The following is a 21,860-nucleotide window of genomic DNA, read 5'->3' on the forward strand; positions in this document are numbered from 1 at the left end:
TGCTGTTGTGTTTCTCTCACCATTTCCTGTTATTTCTGGCACTGTCTCTTCCATTAAGTTAATGATGAGCTCCTTTCTGAGTAACTGATGACACCTAATTTTACACACTCACTTTGAAATTCACTGTCTCTCAATCAACCAAATACTTGGAACTGATCCTGCTGAAAAAAAACCATAAGGATTTTACTGCCAGACAAGAAATAATGCTATATATATAAAATATTGGTGGTGTAAAATTAGTGGAAACTTGCACCAAGCCTCTCAAGCACTCTTTGTGCACATACATGGATGTGGTTCACAGGGCACTTTAGGAGGGAGGCTTTTGATCATTACAGATGTGGACAATGCCAAAACAGCTTTTAGAGCCAGATGTGAAACTGTCCCAGTTACAGCTGTCATGTATGAACTTGTTTGACTAATGTAATTGGTTTAGCCCAGTAGGGCAGAGTCAGTGTCTGGATCCAGGCAGTTGAGGAAGAGGATGGTTGCTGGAGAGCTCAATAACATTTTATGTGCTCTTATCACCTTGAATAAAGTATACGTATGTGAACAATTGTGGCTAAAAGTGGTGTATGCATGTTATATTTAGTTTGGTATTATTACTGGAATCATTATTTCAGGGCTGTAAATCCCAAGCTGAAGACAGAATCCTAGATTCCAGTTGCTTTGTAGTCAAGAGGATTGTGGCAAAGGGCTCTAGCACTTGGTGGGATCCAAAAAGTTGGACCCTACTTACCTTGAGTGGTTTCAAAGACAACCAGTTACTTGACTGAACTTACAGACAAGTTTCTGTTCTTGTTGCACTTATGAGTTTGGTTTTTTAAAAAGTTGTGTTGTTCTGATTGTTGAAAGGTTCGGTGTAAAGAAATTTCCTTAACTTACATTTCTGTTGCGAGTTTGGTTCCTAAATTAGCTCCATAGAACCCAAAGAAATTTTTAAAAAAAAGGTTATACCAGCGCCACATAATTTTCTGCGTTCAATAGATTCTCTTGCGCCCTAAACACTGTTGCTGCGTGGTTTCCGTTAGGTCCGGGTTTGGTCCTGTTGGCTTTCTATTTGAGTCTCTCCGGCTCTTGGTATGAGTTCTCTGCTGCTTCCCGGTATTCCTCCCAGGCCTTGATTTCAAATAAATAAAAATCGGTCTCGAAAGGAAGGCAGGTTCCCCCGGCGGGTTGCAGCCAGGCTCCCCGACCGCCTTTCCCGCAGCCCTCCGGCTTAAGCAAGGGGCTTTCCTCGCCTGCACAGGTGTACCTGCTGCAGGAGGACCGCGCAGAGCCCCCAGTCCGCACTGAAAGGACTGGCAAGGCGCGCTTGGGAGTGGAGGGAGCCCCAGCGATGACCCTCTCGGGGGCGGTTTCAGCGAGGGAACTTGGAAGGAGGCGAGCGGAGAGTTCAGATCTCCCCTCCGGGGGCGGAGGGAGAAGCCGCGGCGCAGCCCGGCGCCTTGGCACGACCGCTCCACGCTCCAGTGCGGCTCCGGGGCTCGCTGAGGGGGCAGGGGGCGATCCAGCCCTGCGAGCCCCCAACTGGGCGGCTGTCGGGCGGCCAGCGCGCTGGCGGGACTCCCCATGTGGCTGAGCGTCTCTGGGACGCCGGGGCGAGGAGAGGCGCTGCCGCCGCTGAGCCCGAGAGCCCGGCGCCGGCGGCATGCGAAGCCACCACCGCTAGGATGAGCTGCAAGCGCCGGCCTGCCAAGCCGCAGCTCAGGAGGTCCTTCAGCGAGCAGCTCCGGGACTCCACGGCCAAAGCGTGGGATTTACTCTGGAAGAACGTCCGGGAGAGGCGGCTGGCAGGTCAGTCAGCCCCCCTTCCCCGGCCCGCTCTCACTCGCCGGGGGGAGGCTGGAGCCCTGGAGGCGCCCGGGGCTTCTCCTTGCCCAGCGAAAGCGCAGAAGGCGCTGCGGCGAGGCTGCCGACCAATGGCCCGGCAGGAAGGGCACTCGCCGGCCCTCCTTTCCACTTGGCGCTGCGGGCACGTTTGGCTCGGCGAGTCGGGGTTTGCATTTCCCGCCTCTGTCTGTCCAACGCGCTGGCGAGATCCCTTCTCCTTGCTGACTTGCTTAATATTCAGTAGTAAACCCTTGGAGGGCTTCGTGTTAGGTTGGTGTTGCGTTTGTCCGCAGCCTCCGGGAGCATTGGTGCCGACTTCGGCCGGGAGAAGGCAGGGGCGATGTGGTGAAGGGCAGGATCAGGGGCGAATTGCACCTGCCCTTAGGCAGGGCAAAACAATCTACCTTGGGCAATAGATTTAGGAGCATGATGGTCCAAAACACGTCAAAGGCTTACTCCTAAAATCCAGAGGAGTTAGCCCTGTTAGTATGTAGCTGCAAAATAGTAAATAGTCTAGTAGCACCTTTAAGACTAACCAACTTTATTGAGGCATAAGCTCTCGAGAACCATAGCTCTCTTCATCAGATGCATGGGAAGAGAGCTGTGGTTCTCAAAAGCTTATGCTACAATAAAGTTGGTTAGTCTTAAAGGTGCTATTGGACTCTTTACTATTTAGTTTATCATTATATTTCTTTTGCCAAGAGACCAGCATTTGAATTTCTGCCTGGGTTGCCAACATTTCTTGGGTTGTCTCTGGCCTTTGTGCCACTCTGCATTAAGATCTGCACATTTAAAGATGCATTTCTAAGATTCATCGAGGACCTTGTTGATCAAAACTGCTGCACATTGTGCACCAGGAATGGTATGCAGTAATGTATTTACTAAATAGTCTTGTGTGCCTGACTGGACTAAGGAGGCCATTGCTCCAACTGTGGATAAAAACATCTCATTTTCTTTTGAGGGTACAGTTTTGTGAAACTGTCATGCTTGCTTGTGTTACTAGGGCTGTGGGCCATGTGCAACTAGTAAGCATCCTGCAGCTTTTTCTGTACAATTTCCATGAATGTATATTGTATTGGAATTAATGACATTGCACATCAATGAGACACAAGGGCTGTTTCCACACAAGTTATTTGCCCTGGGTTTCTGTTGGGAAGCAGGTTTTTGCCTGCTTCCCCATAGCATCATGGTGCTTTCAAGCATCTCTCACGCATCTTCCCTCAGGTTTCCCCTGATTTTTCTTAAACCTGCTTGTCTGAAGGGTTTTGGGACAGATCACAGTAACCCTAGATGGTTGCCATGTGGGTAGGAAAGTTCAGATTTTCTCACAGCAGCCATTTTCCTTGACTGCCACCATGGTGGGCATTTCCTCTTCCTGTCACCAGGGGCTCCCCCCCCCAATGTATTGAATATCATTACAATCTGTTTTCATTTTTCCCAGTTTTCATTTTTTAAAAAAAGGCAATTCTCTAGCTCCTTTTGTTACAGAGATATAGAGGGGAAAGCATATCTCCACAACAAAAGGGGCTTGAGACTTCCTTTAAAAAAATGATAGCTGGTAATTCAGAGAATCTGTTACACAGATTGTTATAACATTTGACTGCTGTAACTCAATTGGCAATTTTAAAAAGCCTTCTGTTGTTCCATGGGGGTGGGATATGACTGTGACCGGGGCAGGGAAACTGTGGGGAAACCTGCCACATGAAAGTCTTGTCACTGCTCTGAATTGGCAGCCAGAGCTGCAGCGAGGAAACCAGGAGGGCTTTGTTTTACTGTGTGTTAAGCCTAGAGGCCTTGTGAGACTATATATCAGAATACAGTTATGTGAGGGAGTACAGTAAGAACTTTCAACATTTTGGTTTCCAATCCCTTATTTCTCACCACCCCATCAGAGGCTGAGTTTCTGTGTGAGTCCAGTATCCCCTCCCATGGGGACAGAAATCGACCACCCTTTTTTCCAGTGTACTTTGCGCAACAAAGATTCTTTCAAAACCTCCCCCATCCTACGGTTTCCTGGCCCATAGTCTCCACTGTGGTCATCCACCTCAATACTCTAACCTAGATCTGGGTATATTTAGGAGAGTAAATGCCACAGTCACACATGCCTATTCACACATGGCAGCCTTAGCATACCATGGAATGTGTTTGCTAAGGAGCACTCTCTGTGTGGCCACACTAGCAAGGTGTAAATTCCTATAAGAGTCTTTTTATATCTGTGAAACGTGCAGCTGGTCTTCTTTTGTGTGTTTTTCTAAGCTATTTTTAAACACATTGCTTCAGCTCACAGTCATGTGTCCCCTGAGCAGGTTTCCATCTGAAGTGCTTTTCCTTCGCTCCTTAAAATGTTGTGAGCTTGTGTCTTTGGCAGCTCCTCAATTATTGATCTCCATTTCATTTCAAATTAGTGGACCATGAAGAAGAAGAGGCAGTTCCTGATAAGCAACTCTTGCTCCAGAAGGGGGAAAGAGCACTTCTTTTTCCTGGCTGCATTGTTTGTATTGTAGCTGGTGGCCCATCATGGTTGAGGAGATGTTCCCAGGCAGGGACGGATTGGCCATTGAGGCCACCAGGAAAAGTGTAGGTGAACTATGGCCTAGGGACGTCTCCCACTGCTGGACCCAGCCCAGCCCCAAGCAAGGAGCCTTTGTTCCATTCAGAGCACTCCTTGTAGCCACCGTTGTGGGAAGCACTTCTAGCCCTGTGCAGGGCCAGCTGGGTGGGCAGGCAAGCAGCTACTGCCGTGAGCGAGCCAGCTGCCCCAGACCCATACAGGGTGGGTGAGCAGTGATGGTGGAGAGCTAGATGGCTGCCCAGCCCTGTGTGAGGTGGGCGAGCAGCTGCCACTCCTTTGTTGTTTGAGTCCTTTTGCTTTTGCCACCTTTGCTTCTTTCACTCCTCTCTTTCAGGGTAGGGCTGAGGGCAGGGCCCTTTCTGGGGTAGTTTTTGCTTCCCAATCCACCCCTGTTTCCAGCTTACCATTTCCCTGTACAACTGCTTTCTAAATGAAAAGCATAGAAAAAATCCTTGAAAAGTACAAATGCCTTTCATTTTCCACCACCATTGTCCAGCGATGACGATGACCTAAAAGTAGCAGCTCTCAAAGCAGAGAAACTTCAAAGGAAAATTACAATGTGAGATTGCTGAAATGGAGTTTATTTACAAATTTGGAACAACGGACCACCCAGAGTTTAACTGGGGCATTGGCTTTTTCTCACACAACAGATGTGAATTTTCTGCACTTCGCAGCGTGCTCTAGCAAGCTAATTACAACATATATTATAGCTCCCACTCTGCCGTGGAAGCTCACTGGGTAACCTTGGGCCAGTCACACACATTCAGCCTGACCTACTTCACAGGGTTGTTGTAAGGATAAAATGGAGAGGAGAATGACTTACTTCCTGGCTTGAAGTAAAGTCATAAAAACACTTTCACACCAATGCTGACGGAACTTCCCTGCACACATGAATACCCACAATCTAACAGAACTGTCAAATGGTGATACATAACAGTTAACAAAAGAAACAAACAAGGAGTCTCTCATGCCAATGATTCATATATGATTCAAGAATAGGGGCCAACCCAGCCAGTTCTGTACTCCTTATTGATTTCAGTAGCCGACTTCAGTACATGCTTAAATGTCTCCCATTACAAATCAGTGTTACTTGAAAGCCTTTAACTTTGGCTGTATCATGCCCATGGGATTTCTTTGTAAGCAAACCAAGGTTGTTGAAGCAAGTGCTCTGCCTTTTACTTATAAGAAAGGGAAAAAATACGCAACACTCTAGGATTTACAGGCAGCCTGAAGTCCAGTTGGACTAATTTTGTTACATTGTAAAAAAGATACAGTGATAGGAAAGAAGCAGGTATGGAATGCATAGGGTTCCATACTCTTTAAAAATCAAGACCTCTACCACCTGCTTTTTATATGCTGGGGTAGATACAGGTTAAACAAACAGGTTTTCCACTGTCTCTTGTACTTTCAGCCTCAGTGAGTTTTATGTAGGACTTCCAGGCAATCAGAAAGTTGAGCAGGATGCCAGTCAAGATTGAACCCATTAGTTTCCAGCTGCTTTTGATTGCAGAGACCCTGCAATATGTTGTGGTATCATCGGGGGCTCCATCTCTTTTGCCTGCCTCTACCCACACTACATAAAAAATGTAGTTAACAATTACAAAATTCAAAGGGAAAAAATGTGCTATTTAATCATTACAACTTAAGAGTGAAAGCCCCTGTGATGAGAAGTAAAATTTTGTTGAAGCCTTGGGAAGTGCTCACAAAACCCAAGGGTTCCATAGAATCAGAGCAGAAAACCTCAGGCCTAGCCAATCCCTAAAAGAATACACAAAGGTTCTTTTGTTTTTCATGTCTCTTATTTTTGGCTGAATGACTGTGGTCACTGTCTGTAACTGTATAATCAAAAGATGCCAAGATACAGAGCAAGCTTTTGCAAAAATCACATGCCTACAGGACGTTCAGATAGGGCTTTTGTAGTTATCTCTCGCCAAATGAACTTGGCTCCTTGAAACAGCAAAAGCCCTGGATTGTCTGCCATCAGGTTATGGGCAATTCCTTGAGGGAACTTATGATGATGAGCCAAGGTGGTTGAAATACTGGGGTCCTCCTGACCTAATGTGATGCTTTGATTTATATTTTATAGTAAAAAGCTGGTGATCTTATGGGAACAATACCATTTATATGGTAAAAAAAAGGCTAAATATCACCCAACCATAAAATGTGTCAAGCTAACTGAACACAATAGCTTTTCAGTTTTTGCCTTTTTATTATGTTATAATCCTTTGTGTTTATTTTAATTATAGACATAATAGTCTTGCATCCTTCCCTCTCTTGTATTCCTTAGTAAGTAGAGTCTAAATATGGTGCGCTTCTCTGGCATGTTCTCAGCTGCTTGTCTTTAAAAAAAAAAAGAGTTGTATTATATCAACAGCTGTCCAACTTTTAAAAAAGAACTTGATATCCCCCATTCCTCCAAATCCTTGAGTGACAGACAGTCATACCCACTTCATTGTAAACTTGTGCTTAAGACTATTTTCACTTAAAGTAACTCTTGTGATTTTCTGTACCTCTTCTAGTTGCCTAATTTTGTCTTTCTGGAAAGTTCTTGCTACTTAGAACTTGTAGATATCTACAAATTGTGTCTGTGTACGGCAGCTGTTAAGTGCTGTGAATCATCCAGAAACAACTTTAACATGGCCAGAGATCTTATTGTATAGATATGACTAACCTATGACTAAACATCAAACTAGAGTTCACATCAGGAAATCCATGAATAATTTTTAAAGGTGTTTTTTTTTTTAATGCAAGTAGCTGCTGCAGAGCACCCAGTTTAGATTGGGGCTACCTTAAGGTGGGAAGGTCCTGCAGGAAGAATGGTGGGATAAAAGCTTTTAAAATAAACAGTTCTGATCTCATTCACATACATGCACCCCACCCCACCATGCTCTCAATCCCCACGGTGTCTGTTTATACTTTAAATAATTTTAGAAGGTCTGTTCCAAAATGTCCCAGTATCACCTCTGATTTGGCCTTAGGATGAACTACAAGTGCAATAATAACGACAATAATTTGTGCTGCCTGGTCCTAATTTATGAGTAGTAAATCCCACAGAGTTAAATGTAAGGGTAGAACTGTATCTTTAGTAGGCTTATAATGCTTTTTCCTGTGTACTCAAGCATTTCTATACATTCTCTCAATAAGCATTGCAATAGCCTAGAAAGTTGGCTATCATGATAATCTGATTTATTTCAACTATGCCATATTATTAATTCACTGAGTCTGACCAACTGCAAATTACCCAAACTAGATAAGTTATGGTTATGTTAAATACAGTCTGACTCCTAACAAGGTTATTAGGTTTTATGCTTATTATGAAGGTTGTCAGGAATAGGGGGTCAATCCTTTGGAATATTTAAGATTGGCATTTTATCCATGGAGCTAATTTTAATTAATTAAACTCTTCCAGGAGCATTGATTACAACTGCATTCTTCCATCTAGAGTTTTTGATTGGCTTGTCATTATTAATCTCCACTTCCTGCTCTTTCCTTGTGCAATATATAGCTGGACTCCAATATATGTGCAATATATAGCTGGACTTTATATAGCTAGACTCCATCTTTCCCTATCTTGCCTTCCCTATTCCCTAATCATTCAGATTCTGATTTCTGGCTCCTTCCCAAGAGGTATCTTGCTTTCTTTCTGAGACTTTAATATCCATTTGCCTCTGTCTGCCTTCTGCAAATGCTGTGTGTATTCTGCTCCAGTCTGGCTGGTGTTGTGTTTCAGTTTCCCCTCCTGAATCCCCACCCAGTCTGGTATCTTTCTTGAGCTTTGATACTTGGTCTTGATCTCAGACATTGCTTTGAATTCTGTTATGGTTCCAGTTGCTTGATAAGGTTTTGCATCAGTCATGCTACTGTGTCCTGGTTTATAATAAAAACAAATGCTGAAGTGTTGAAAGAAGAGGAGCTTTGGAACAATAATATGTACTATGAATTGTTGTGACATTGTTTTGTAATGAGTAGGCTGTTTGGTTAGAATGGGGTTGTGTTTCAGGAGGTCTGTTGGATTCTACTCGAGGCCAAACCAAAAATGGCAATAGGAGATCCATGATTAGATCTTGTGCAGCTTTTTAAAAAAGCTAATAGAAGTTATGAGGAGGGGGTGGAAAGATGGTAAAGGTTTAACCCTTTCCCATGTCATTTTACCAATTTAAATACACACAAACACTCCAGGCCTGCTCTTTGTTCCATAGATCGAAATACTTGATAGTTTTTCTCTATGGAGCAAACAGAGGCTCAGGGGTGGTGGCTATTTAAACTGGAAAAGCTCAGGGAGAAAGTGTTACCTCCTACCCACTGTTGCTCCCAGTGCCATGGTTGCTTCTAACTGTTGTGTTTTACTGCACTTTGAGCATAGTTTCATGTGGGTACCCATGTTGATCTGTAGTAGAAGAGCAAGATTCGGGTCCAGTAGCACCTTAAAGACCAACTAGATTTCCAGGACATGAGCTTTCACGAGTCAGATCTGTCGAAAGCTCAAATCTCGTTGGTCTTTAAGGTGCTACTGGACCACTTTGAGCAGTAGTTTTATGGCAACTCTGTAACAGTAGGACTCAGGAATGGAAATTTGCTTTCCATTTCAGCTACTTCACTACAACCCTCTGTAGTACCCTCTGAGTGAATGAGGTCCCAGATTAAATTCGTTTTTCCGTATATTTTTCATTCAAAGACTGACATAGATCTTATTCACAATGCCTATTAACCAGTTATTTGGTTAATAAATCTTATATTATTAAGCACAAAAGGGTCCATTATTGTGCTGTTCTTGAAACATAATATGGAAGTCATGAATCTCCCATCCTCTTGTCTAATTGTGCTTCAGGTTGGGTTTTTAAACTTGGCTAGTCAGAAGAAACCACTTTGGATTATACCAGCTGAAGTAATCAACCCAAATATGGAATATCAGGGAAAGGAGTGGCTTACCCTCAAAGAGTTAACAGTAATAGAAAATAATGAATTGAAACTTAAATTAAGTGAGGAGTTGCCATTCAAATATGGTTGGTTACAATATGGACAAATCAAAGACTTATTTGATTCAGACCAGAGAAAGACAGGTTTTAGAATTAAGAATTCAAGAGTTTGAAGAACTATTGTTGGGAGATAATAGCAAAGCAATCTCTAAAATGTATAAATTGTTATTGAAGTGGTTCACAGAAGATGAAACAGTTAAGGTGCAAATGGTAAAGTGGGCTATAAACTGTAATAATGATATATCTATGGAAGCATGGGAGCAATTATGGAAGAATACCTTAAAAATATCAACTTGTACCAGCATTAGAGAGAACGGTTATAAAATGATATATAGATGGTACTTAACACCTAAAAAATTAGCCATAGCTAACGAACAGTTATTGAATAAATTTTGGAAATGTAAGGAGCATGAAGGTTCTCTATTTCACATGTGGTGGACTTGTCAAAAGGCTAGAGGCTTTTGGTCTAAAATATGTACTGAAATGTCTTTGATATTACAATATAATGTTGCTAAAAATCCAGAAATGCTGTTATTATCTTTACATTTAGAAAAAGCTAGTAGAAGTGATAAGATATTGTTATACTATATGTTAGCAGCAGCAAGAATTTTATATGCTCAATATTGGAAAAAAGAAGAAATACCGGAAATCGAAGAATGGACAAGGAAGCTGTTGTACATGGCCGAAATGGACAAACTGACTAGAAATTTGAAAGAGCAAGATCCAGAACATTTTTTGGAAGATTGGAAAAAGTTCAAGGAATATTTGGGAAAAAATGGGATGTTAAAGGACAATTGTGGTCTTTGGAAGGATTGTAAATTAAATTATAAGAATATAATGAAGGGAAAAGACATTAAGATTTTTACCATGGTTGAAGTAATAACAAGTATAGCAAATAATAACGTAAATAAATCAACGGGGGGGTTGGAGTGTTGTTGGAAGTCAACGGAGAAAAGGGGGACGAGGGAGGGTGGGGTTCTATATTTAGAAGGATATGATTTGGATAAGATGTATGTACTAAACAAAATATTATATTACCTCATCCAATAAAAAAAAACTTTATAATAAACTTGGCTAGTCAGGAAATCTTATGCCTTGTGATGCACTTCATTTTGTGCTCCAAGACACCCAAAAATGCAAAGGGAAAAATACAGAATCTGATCAAAGGAAACCCTCCATACTATTGTGTAATCCTAAACAGTGTTGCATCCTTCTAAATCCATTGAAGTCAAAGTCTTAAAAGGGTATAACTTTGCATGTGATTTCACTGTAAACTGCGTGAGGGACTGAGGAATGTTGTTTGGAGAAGAGGAGGTTGAGAGGAGGCATGATTGCTTTCTTTAAATATATAAAAGGCTGTCACTTAGAGGAGGGAAGGGAGCTGTTCCTGTTGGCAACAAAGGATAGGACTCAAAACAACGGGTTTAAACTACAGGAGGCAAGGTACTGGTGGGATGTTAGGAAAAACCTCTTCACATTAAGAATAGTTTGGCAGTGGAATTGGCTGCCTAGAGACATGGTGGGTTCCCCTTCATTGGCAGTCTTCAAGGAGCTGCTGGACGAATACTTGTCAGGAATGCTTTAGAGCCAAACTACAAGTGACGTCTTACACAGGTTGGACACTAGTCGGCTTCCCTCAGGTTTTGATGGTAATTGTAGGCGCCCAGGTTTTACAGCTTGGCTCTCCATTACAGCTGCAAGACCAGGGTGCCTACATTTCCCATCAAAACTTGAGGGAAGCCAACTAGTGTCCAACCTGTGTAAGACGTCACTTGTAGTTTGGCTCTTAGGCAGTTCCTGAGTTGGGCAGGGAGTTGGACTATAACAACAACATTTGATTTATATACCACCCTTCAGGACAACTTAACACCCACTCAGAGTGGTTTACAAAGTGTGTTATTATTCTTACAACAATCACCCTTTGAGGTAGGTGGGGCTTGAGAGAACTCTCAGAAGCTGTGACTGATCCAAGATCACCCAGCTAGCTTCAAGCGGAGGAGTGGGGAATCAAACCTGGTTCTCCAGATTAGAGTCCCGCCCCTCTTAACCACTACACCAAACTGACTAGATGGTCCAAAAGGCCTCTTCCAATTCTATGACTCTATGAGTCACTTGTAAAAGGGTAATAATCTACTCTGGCATTGTGAATGAGCTATACATATTTATTGGCTTTTCCAGTGGTAAAGAGCTGGAGAGTTTAAAAGTGGAAGCACTGTGCTACCAGCTTCTATTGTGTCAAGAATCAGAAATTAAACTTACAACCCTGAGGGTCGCAGCACCGCCTGTTCCTCAAATGTAATGAAAATAATAATAATAGGTAGCACCATATATTGTAATTTCAAGTTTTCATATGTGCCACCTTTATTCGGCTGTTCAGAAATCGCCTTTATGAAAGAATTGCAGTAAGTGAATTATATACATTTAATCAGTTAAAAGCCAGGTAATTGGTTTAAAGATATTTAATTGGTTAAAAGTAGTTAAACTGGTTAAAAAAGACAATGTGTCTTGGTGTATTTGATGTGTGTGTGTGTTCTGGGCTAATTCTACTATTATTATGAGATGTGTTTTCTACTTTTTGGAAATGAAGATCAGATAAACCTAAGTATTAGCTAAACCACTCACATTTTGAATATGTTGAAAGGATATTTGACAGTAAAGCCTACTTTCAAAAGGGAACGTGAGAGCTGTGTGCCCAAAACATGCTATTTATCATGACGAACTTTGGGTACTTGCCCTCCTGCATACTACACAGTTATGTCTCAAGGAAGTGAACCAAGGATATTGTGAATGATCTGTTTTTCCTACTGTATGCTGAGGAGTTATGTTGACTACTAACTCTGATTAACTTTGATGGAAGTTTAATGTTCAAATTCTCCATCTCGTGAGTGGGAAAAAGAATTCCTCCTTTGTCAAAGACAGAACTTCTAAAAGGCACTCATTGTATAATCCTGGGTGTTTCTGGGAAGAAAAAGATTACTTATGATTACTTCTTTCATGAGGACAGCCAAAATAGTTCTGTGGGAGGTTCAATCCTATCAAAATTGTCCCAATTGCCAAAAGGTCAGTGATTAATAACATGCCACAGATACTTATGTATATGATGCGATGAAATAAAAATGTGTAGCCACTTCTTGAATTCGGTTTCTAAAAAAGATAGTAAAAACTGAAGGAGTTTTAGAAGAAGGTAAGGAAGATTTTAAAGGTCTGAAATAAGGTTTGGGGAAGGGGGTATGTGCAGTGATGGAGTCATGAATGATTAGTTTAGCCTGTGAAACGACAGCTGCTGAGGCAGCCCTACATTTCCTGTGATGGTTCACATCAAATGCAACCCTCCAGCCATGAATAAGTGTCTTGTTTTCACTGCCCCTTGATATTACAGCACCTGGCAAATCACAACACATGGCTGGCAGGCTATGACTATATGTTCACAACAATTTATGCAGGCCTGTATTGCTCATTTGGAGAAAGGGTTTAGGTTTTGTATTCTGGCCACAACAATAGTTAGGCAGTAGAGCAAATTTACAGAGGAGTTTGAGAAATCCCAGGCTCAAGATCATTATGCCCCAATTTCCCTGTTCACAAGGTACCTGTCCCTGTTAAAATTACTTTCCCTATTTTGTCTCTATTTTTGCTTTTCAATGATGCTTTGTTAAAATTCTATTAATATGAAAATCTATTGTTGTCATTCTTCAGGGATTGGCTCCTTCCTTGGTATCTCTAGAAGTTAAATCACTGAGTGGATGTCTCAGTACTTCTTGCCTCTAGGTAAATGTACCATATAGTACACGCAGCTTGTCACTTCACACACCGCAGCAGCTATATTTTGAACAGTTGATAACTTATTAGAGACAAGTGGCCAACAAGCTTCCATTTTTGCTTCATCTCGGACCAAGCTTGGGAAAGATTGAAAGTTGTGGAAATCCAGGAGGTGCACAGAAGCCCCACAGTTCTGTGGGGAAGTGGCAAAAATGCCCCACTTCCCAATAGCATCCAAATCATGGAGCAAACAACCTGTGTGTGTGACCACTACCGGTCTCAGGTAAAAGCTACACTTCACCTAGCATCTTGCCATAAGACTCTCAGTGAGTGATCAGTGTGCTTTTAGTCACAGAAGGAACATACTGCATTAGCACTGGAATAGGAAAGAACCTACCCCTCATTAGCATTTTCCACCAGAGGTTCTCCTATCTTGGATTCTCCAATTTAAACTATTTGAATGGTCAGTAAAACTAATATTTGATCAGACAAAGACTGCCTTGTCTTTGAACTGGGGTGCCTGTTGTATAATCCTTTATCACATTGAAGGTGTATGATTTTTTTGCTTATGATTTCTTACTCAAAGAGTATGTTCAAGAATATTTGAGCTTTTTCTTGACACACATTATGTGTCTTTGCTTTCCTTCCCCTGGGATTATTTGATGCCTAGATGACTGGACCCCTGCCTGGAAACTTGGGCCATTTTCACACTGCTTACCAGCCACGGAACATCGCGCCAAGCTCCTGGAACGACAGCGTCTTCTCACATGAAATCATGCCAGGAAGACGCTGTCATTCCGGGAGCTCAGCACAATGTTCCCTTGGCTGGTAAGCAGTGTGAAAACGGCCTTGGACTTCCATTTGGATGTGTATGGATGGGAAGCAGTAGTCATCTCTGCTTTATCTTGTGTATCTTTGATGTCTTGGCTGTTTCTTAAGAGGAGCAACTTGCACAGTGTTTGGAAGCCTGGAATGACTCTTCACATTGGCTGCTAGCATTGGATGTTAGATCCAGAGGAGTTAGCCGTGTTAGTCTGTAGTAGCAAAATCAAAAAGAGTCCAGTAGCACCTTTAAGACTAACCAATTTTATTGTAGCATAAGCTTTCGAGAATCAAGTTCTCTTCGTCAGATGCCTGATCCAAACAGCATTGGAAGTTATTATTGAAAGATTTGTGTTATGTTGAGTCTGCTAATTCCCAAGCCCAGAAGTTTGTATTGTTTTCCTAGATTCTTTTATTTCTGCTTTTACTCAGTTCAGGTCTTAGTGTTCCTTCTAAAAGTTTCTAGAAGTCCCTCCCCACTTTGACAAATATCCCTGGCTGTCTGGTTCATTGCCCAGATTAGGGCACTCCTTGGCCGTTTCCGCACGGCTCCCCGCTGCTTGTAACAACCCGGAATATCGCAAAAAAACCGTGGAAGATCACGTTTTCTTGCATGAGATTTGTGTGATGTCACGTCGTGCAAATCTCGTGTGCGAAAACGTGATCTTCTGCGGTTTTTTTGCAATATTCCGGGTTGTTATGAGCAGCGGGGAGCTGTGCGGAAATGGCCCTTTAGTTAGTTCTAGGACCCTTTTTTAAAAAGCTGGTTCTGGAATGTTAAGTCAGCAGTTCCTAAAAACAATGTGGTAGAAAGAAGGTACTTCATTATGCTTAGGCTATTTTATTGTGGGCCCTTTTTGAAAAGTGGGACATATTCATATAATATACATGTATTGTTTGGTTACAGACAATAACAGACAAACTAGTTTCTCAAACTGAAAAAAACAAAACTGTCTTTGTCTTTTAAATCAGTGTGGTGAAGACCATTTCAGAGTAAACGAATACCGTGTACAGCTGGTGAAGAAGCCTTAAACAATATATAATCATGGAAAGGGTGGGCCTTATGAAATGATCCTTGGTATGAGGATAGAGAAGGTTACTAGCATGTCCTTATTTCCATTTGTGGAACGTTGGCACCGATGCAGACCTCTGACAGGCAGAGTTTTCAGTGAGTTTATGATAATTTTATTTAATGATTATTGTTGTTCCCTCTTTATGGGCTACATGCTTTTTTAAAAAACTACATATTTTCAGAAGTTTAGCAAAATAAAAATATGTCACAGAAGTAGATAAAGAATACCACTCAGTGCCATATTAAGCAGAGTTACACCATTTAAGGATGGCACAGTGTATGCCTATATATTTTGTTTAATGTAAAGGACCTACTTTAGTAAAGATTTGTTTAACTGGCACACAGGCAGTGTGCCTGAATATGCTTAGGAGGAAATGTATATATTAAATAGGAGGAAAGAAATGAGATTTTTATTATGTTCAGTATATGACAAAATTATACATTGTAATGCATTGCCAGAATTCACTCATTCACACACCATTTTGAGGCAATGTAAATCACCAACTATGTTTGTGTAGACTGGACATAGATTTTTATGACTGCTGGAAGGATTAGTACTGCCAAGAGTCCAGGCAGAATAAACGCCAAATCCAAGCAAGAGGTCTATAACTCATATGCCATATTCAAGAGACTGGTCCTGAAGCACCTTTCAGGAAGTGGCTGTCACATTCTGTATGTTCATTTGTATCTCTATGATAACATTAATTGCAATATTGGCATATAATGTATTTGCATTTCTATAGTGCTTTCTGGAGTGATTATTAAGATTTGGACCCCATCAATTATATTTTTGTTCTTGGAACACATGGGTACTGTTGGCACTAGAGTTGCCACATTGGGTTGGGAAATTCTGGGAGATTTTAGAGTGGATCCTGGGAGGGTGGTATTTGGGGAGGGGAGGGACTTCAGCAGGGTATAATGCCATAGAGCCCACTGTGCAAAGCAGCCATTTTCTCCAGGGCAACTAATTTCTATACTTTGGAGATCAGTTGAAATTCCAGGAGATCTCTAGGCCCCACCTGGAGGCTGACAACTCTATTTCCCGCCCAGTCGCCAATATGCATTCAAACCTTTTGTTATAAACAGTAAAGAGTGGTTGAAAAGTTCTGTCTAAATAGAATGCAGTTGGGTTTGCGCTTATGGGAGGGCTTCTCCTCTTCCTTAACCTATCTTAAATATATGTAAACTACAGGCTATCATACAAAGATGATATCATAACAAAAGTTAAGGCAGAAATCATGATTAGTTCTGTGATTGTTGTGAGGCCCTCTCAGAAGTCCAGAAGTTGTGAAGTGTATCAAATGCCAAAAAAAGCAAGTTTCTAAGCAGTTACTCCAGTCTAAGCCTATTGATTTCAGTGGGATTAAACTAGAGTAATTCTGTTTAGGATTGCACTGTAAGTCTGAGGCCCAGGTCAAATGACTGTCATGGTCCCCTCTCTGTCAGGCCCTGGTTGTGGTGTCTGTATTGTGCCTTTGCGTGCTAGGTATTCTGTAAAGCCTATTGTTTATGTACAGTGATTTTGCTAAAGATCCTCTGCATTTTTTCCCAGCTCATGAGCTAGTCCTTGTTATCCTTTAGTGATTTTGCCAATCCTATCATTGGTTCACTGCAGTTTCCTTTAAATATGGATTACTATATGCCTCATTTTCAGTGAATAATTGTTACGACATTCTCAAATCATTTTCTGCAAGAATACATAAATAAACCAATTCTAGAGTTATAATAAGCTTTATAACAAGGCAAAGGCATCTCCTCTTTTGTACATTAGCGGGGACACAGCTAGGTATGTGCCAGTTAAGAGATTCAGACAGATGGATGTTGACAGGTCTGTGAACTGTTCACAACCTTCTTTAACAAATGCCTCACAGCTCTCATTTCCAAACTGAGTGGGCATTTTTCTGATGCACATTTACAGCTGCCTAAATCAAAGTGCAAGATGAGAGAATGAGGCTTTAGAAGAACGTGTGTTGAATGATAGAGGAGTTCAGATAGAACACAAAGAGAAGTGTCCAAAATGTGAAATAATCAGTTCTGCTTTATACAATCAACTTTCTCCTATCAGAACAGGATGTTGCAGAGATGAGCCAGATATAATGCATCTTTTCAGCAGCTGGTTTCACTCTTTCTTCCCCCCTCTGGCATCTAAAATAATTTCCATCTGTAGAAATGACCGTCAAAGCCAGAGAGACAGTATGCCCATACAATAACTGTCTCTGTCTGTGTATTGCACAGGTGCTGAAACAGAACAAGATAGTACAATCAACAAAAGGTGTTAAGAGACTCTCTGGAAATAGCATAGACAAGAGAGGCAAGGAAATTCGTTCTTGGTAGCAGAATTCATGTCTCAAAACACCCCTTATCTCCATCTTTCTGCCCATGCAGAAACAACAATAATGTATCCAAAAAACCTTGAATTTCACTCTTTCAAATATGCTGATACTACAGCTAAGCAGCCTCTCTTTTTGCTGTGTGCTTTTTGATATGCACTTTGGGATGCTCTTTTATTCAGTTGATTTTACTTTTTTTAAATTAATAAGGTTTATGTGATTATATGTATCTTGTGTGAGAGGGATACAAAACATGGATCTATGTTCACATGTAGCATCTGAGTCAATGTAAATGAAGAGCCAGATTCAGGCCTAGAAGCACCTTAGAGACCAACTAGATTTCCAGAGTATGAGCTTTCAAGAATCAGAGCTCCCTTCATCAGATATCAATGAAAATGAAGATGCAGAGTATGGGTCAGAATATATGTTAGATTCCTTAATGGATTATAGATGTCCATCCAGATCAAATTGTAGCCAGTTGCAGTGCAGATGAGCGCAAGAGAAGCTTTTCTCCCTCTTTCAAAATGCAAGAGCTTAAGGTCATCCCCCGAAACTGAGCCGTGGAAGATTCAAGATGAACCAAAGGAAGTACTTCTTCATACAGTGCATTGTTAGATTGTGGGACTCACTGCCATAGCATGTTATTATGGCCCCCAATTTGGAATGCTTTAAAGGGATAGTGGACCAGTTCATGGAGGATGGGGCTATCAGTGGCTATTAATCATAATGAATATCTGCTCCCTCCAGTACCAGGAGGAGCCCCGTGGTGCAGAGTGGTAAGCTGCAGTAGTGCAGCTGAAGCTCTGCTCACAGCCTGAGTTTGATCCTTGTGGAAGCTGGGTTCAAGTAGCCGGCTCAAGGTTGACTCAGCCTTCCATCCTTCTGAGGTTGGTAAAATGAGTACCCAGTTTCCTGGGGGTAAAGTGTAGATGACTGGGGAAGACAATGGCAAACCACCCCGTAAAAAGTCTGCCAAGAAAATGTCATGATGCAACGTCCCCCCCATGGGTCAGTAATGACTCGGTGTTTGCACAAGGGACTACCTTTACCTTTACCAGTACCAGAGGCAGTGTGCCTCTTTCTCTTGGTTGTTGGGGTAGCACAGGCAGGAGGGTGCTCTTGCAGTCATCCTGCTTCTGGGCTTCCTAGAAGCAGCAGGTTGGGTACTATGTGAATACAGTGCCGGACTGAGTGGGCCTTTGGTCTTATCCAGAATGGCTCTTCTTATGTTCTTATGATGTCTCTGAAAAACTCACTAGCACGGCATTAGAGAGAAAGTTATCCTCTCGTGTTCTCAGGATAGAGTCTTCACCTTTTCTAATCCGTCATCATCAAGAGCTAAAGAAGAATTGAAGGTTTTCTAAAAAGCTCCTCCACATATTGACACATTTCCCCCCCCCTCTCTCTTCCTCCCCCCCAGCAAAATGGGAAATAAACAGGACCATCAAAAGAATCATCAGTATATGGAACATATCAGAATGTATAGATATCAAAGCCTTTAGCCACAAATTAAATCAAATATAGTTTCTGCTCTGCTGTTATTTATATTGTCTTTTATGTGATTTGTTACATGATTTGATTTGCTACTCCTTTTTTTATATAATTTGATTTGTTAGTGTTTTTGGACAAACATTCAGTATATCTTGTTCACCACTTGAGTTCGTTCTTTCTTTCTTTCTTTCTTTCTTTCTTTCTTTCTTTCTTTCTTTCTTTCTTTCTTTCTTTCTTTCTTTCTTTTTCTTTCTTTCTTTCTTTCTTTCTTTCTTTCTTTCATTTAGAATTTTATAAATTAATAGATGTGAGGAGTGGGACTTCCAAAGAAGATATAGGCATTTTCAAAGTTTCTAAAGGACTGTATTACTCTATTTCCCTAGATCTGTCAATGTGCATGTATTTTGATTAATGTCCCAGACTCCCAACATGTCCTCAATAACTGACATGTAGGATGTGTGACAGTCAGAGCATTAAGGAGTTTGACTGTCTTTAGTCATGTAGCAGTCAAACAAATGAAGTACTATCGCATCACACTTTCCCACCTACTGTATGGTTTTTGATTGGGCTGGAAAACAGGGTCTCCCTTCTCCATTCTAGACTGTCTGACAAGGTTGAATACTAGTAGACAGCTCCATATTTGTTTTCCACATTCTGCTAGTCTGTGTGCCTCTCATGGAACATTAAAGGATAGTCTGGCCATTACAAAACTTGAGATTTCCTTTATTTTACCCATTCTGGACAAAGATTACTGTATATGCTATCAGGTGAGCTATCTGGGTTTATTTCTTGCTTATACGGTCAGAGAGACTAATAGCTTTTTTTTAAAAAAAAATCTGTTTGAAGTAAGGAGACTCAGTGGGGGGATGATTTGAACAGAAAACAAATGAAAGGCTTAAGCAAAGCTCAGTCTGAAGCAAAATTTTTGCTTTTTGCCCACACATAAAGTAAATAGCTTCAGAATGCTTCCATGACAGCAGAGCAAATGTTATCAAGCTAAGAAGTGTGCACTAATCCTCATGTTGTAGTGTTTCATGGAAGCTAACAAATTCAGAGGGATTATTAAACAACTGGAACAAATTCTGGGTAAGGCTAGATTTGAGCATCTACATTTGAATTCTAGGTCACTACACTGAGTATAATGAAGAGTTCCCAGCCAAATATAGATCATGTGATTTATACTGAAGAGCCACTTGAAAGGGCTTAGAGCAATGATTTCTGGTGGAAGGAACAGAACAGTTAAAAGTCTTACTATTATTGTCTAAGGTTGCCAGCTCCAGGATGGAAAATTCCAGGAGATTTTAGGCGTGAAGCCTGGAGGGCAGGGTTTATGGAGGAGAGGGACCTCAGCAGGGTATAATGCCATAGACTCTGCCCTCCAAAGCAACCGTTTACTCTAGGAGAGCTGATCTCTCTTGTCTGGAGAGCAGATGAAAGTCTGAGAGATCTCCAGGCCCCACTTGGAGGTTGGCAACTCTATTACTGGGCCCAAAGCAAAGACATTCTCTCAACACCAAATAAACATTTTTTCCAAAGCATTTTTACAAAATTTTAGGAAATAAATTGAACTCCAGCAAATGAAAGATGTAGTCTGCCATATGTTCTCATATATTTATACATAAGAATCAACATCCATTCATTTCATCATGCATTTTATCATATACCTTGATTTATTTTTGCCATTAGCTACACATCTGCAACATGTACAATAAAAAAGCCCCCTGGATGTTAGAACAACTTGTTCTGGATGACTCTTGTAAAGTCTGATTCAGATACAGATGTGTACTTAAGAAACCCTAAGCATCTAGTTAGCTTTCTTATAGCAAATCATTTAACTCCTGGCAAGAGGTACACTTCAATAACATTTCATGTTCATTACTGTATATTGTACACAAGTAAATACAATTGCAGAATCTCTATTCTTCCATTCTAAGCTTTTATTAAAACATGATTATTAAACATTTTAATAATAGCTCAATCAACAGAAAATCATACCATCTGTTACTACTTCATAGATCATTTAAGGAAAGCAATTAAATGAGTCTAAGAAAATATCTTACCCAAAGATAAGTAGTTCACAGGCAAGGAGCCTCTTCTAAGAAGAAGCTCCTAATCAGTTCAGCATCTCATATTTATAGGGTTTCAGAATGATCTCCTAACAATAACTCACTGTCCCTCTTGAAAAGGGTCACATTCTTGGCTAACTAGTAATAACTTCAGACACCAGAAAAGGTTAACTATATTCGAAATATCTACTTAAAGTTAGTTCATTCTTGCTACATTTTATCTTAACAAAGTCTGTGTAAAATTAGTGATTACAAGATTGTCATACATATGAATATCTATGGGCCCTCAACCAATACACCCAATCCTTGATGTATGTTTTCAACTTCTGTGAAGTTGGACGTTCCTCTCATTCTCAGATGCTCTCTGCATGTGGGCCTCAACACACTGATATGGGTAGAGGGCTCTTCTAATCTACACAAGGCCATATGACTGTATTATTCCTTTGTTTCATGCCCCTCTCCAAGGTTGTTCCATTCTGGGCTTCCAGGGTCCCATTGTAGCATGCCTAGCAATGGGGCTAGGCTATCCCTGTTTCTGTATATAAAGACATCTTCTGTGATCTTCTTGGTCAAATTCAGCAACAGTTCCCCTATATTTCTAGCTACAGCTACAGCTGTATTTTTTTTTTTTACCAGCTATAATGGTGTCAAGCAATTTGTATGTTGTGAGTAGCAGTAGTCTACTGGTGGGTGAACAAGAAGTAAATGGCAGCTATGTGGCACCCTAGTTCACCTTTTACCTATTTCTCATCCCTTACTCGCTTGGCATCCCACTTTGTGCCCAGGCTGCTTGGAACTATCTCTGTCAGTGTAATGTAGATTGTATTAGTTTTCTTTAAGGATATGCAGCCCTAAACAGGAACATGTGCAAACAATAGGTTGAATCCTACCAACTATCATGCTGCTACAAGGGGGGAGAGAGAACTTTTTAAAATCTTGCACAGA

The 21,860-nt window shown here is 41.2% G+C and overlaps 1 protein-coding gene across 1 annotated transcript in view; it reads left to right on the forward strand.

The window, feature by feature from the left end:
• The first annotated feature begins 1,670 nt into the window (after positions 1-1,670).
• Positions 1,671-21,860, forward strand: part of STARD13 (StAR related lipid transfer domain containing 13) — a 159,511-nt gene continuing 139,321 nt past the window's right edge. The window contains exon 1 of the mRNA XM_054973641.1: positions 1,671-1,794. Coding sequence (XP_054829616.1) covers positions 1,671-1,794 — 124 coding nt within the window. The remainder of the gene's footprint in view (positions 1,795-21,860) is intronic.

Source organism: Eublepharis macularius, chromosome 3 (genome assembly GCF_028583425.1).
Source record: "Eublepharis macularius isolate TG4126 chromosome 3, MPM_Emac_v1.0, whole genome shotgun sequence".
Classification (NCBI taxonomy): domain Eukaryota; kingdom Metazoa; phylum Chordata; class Lepidosauria; order Squamata; family Eublepharidae; genus Eublepharis; species Eublepharis macularius.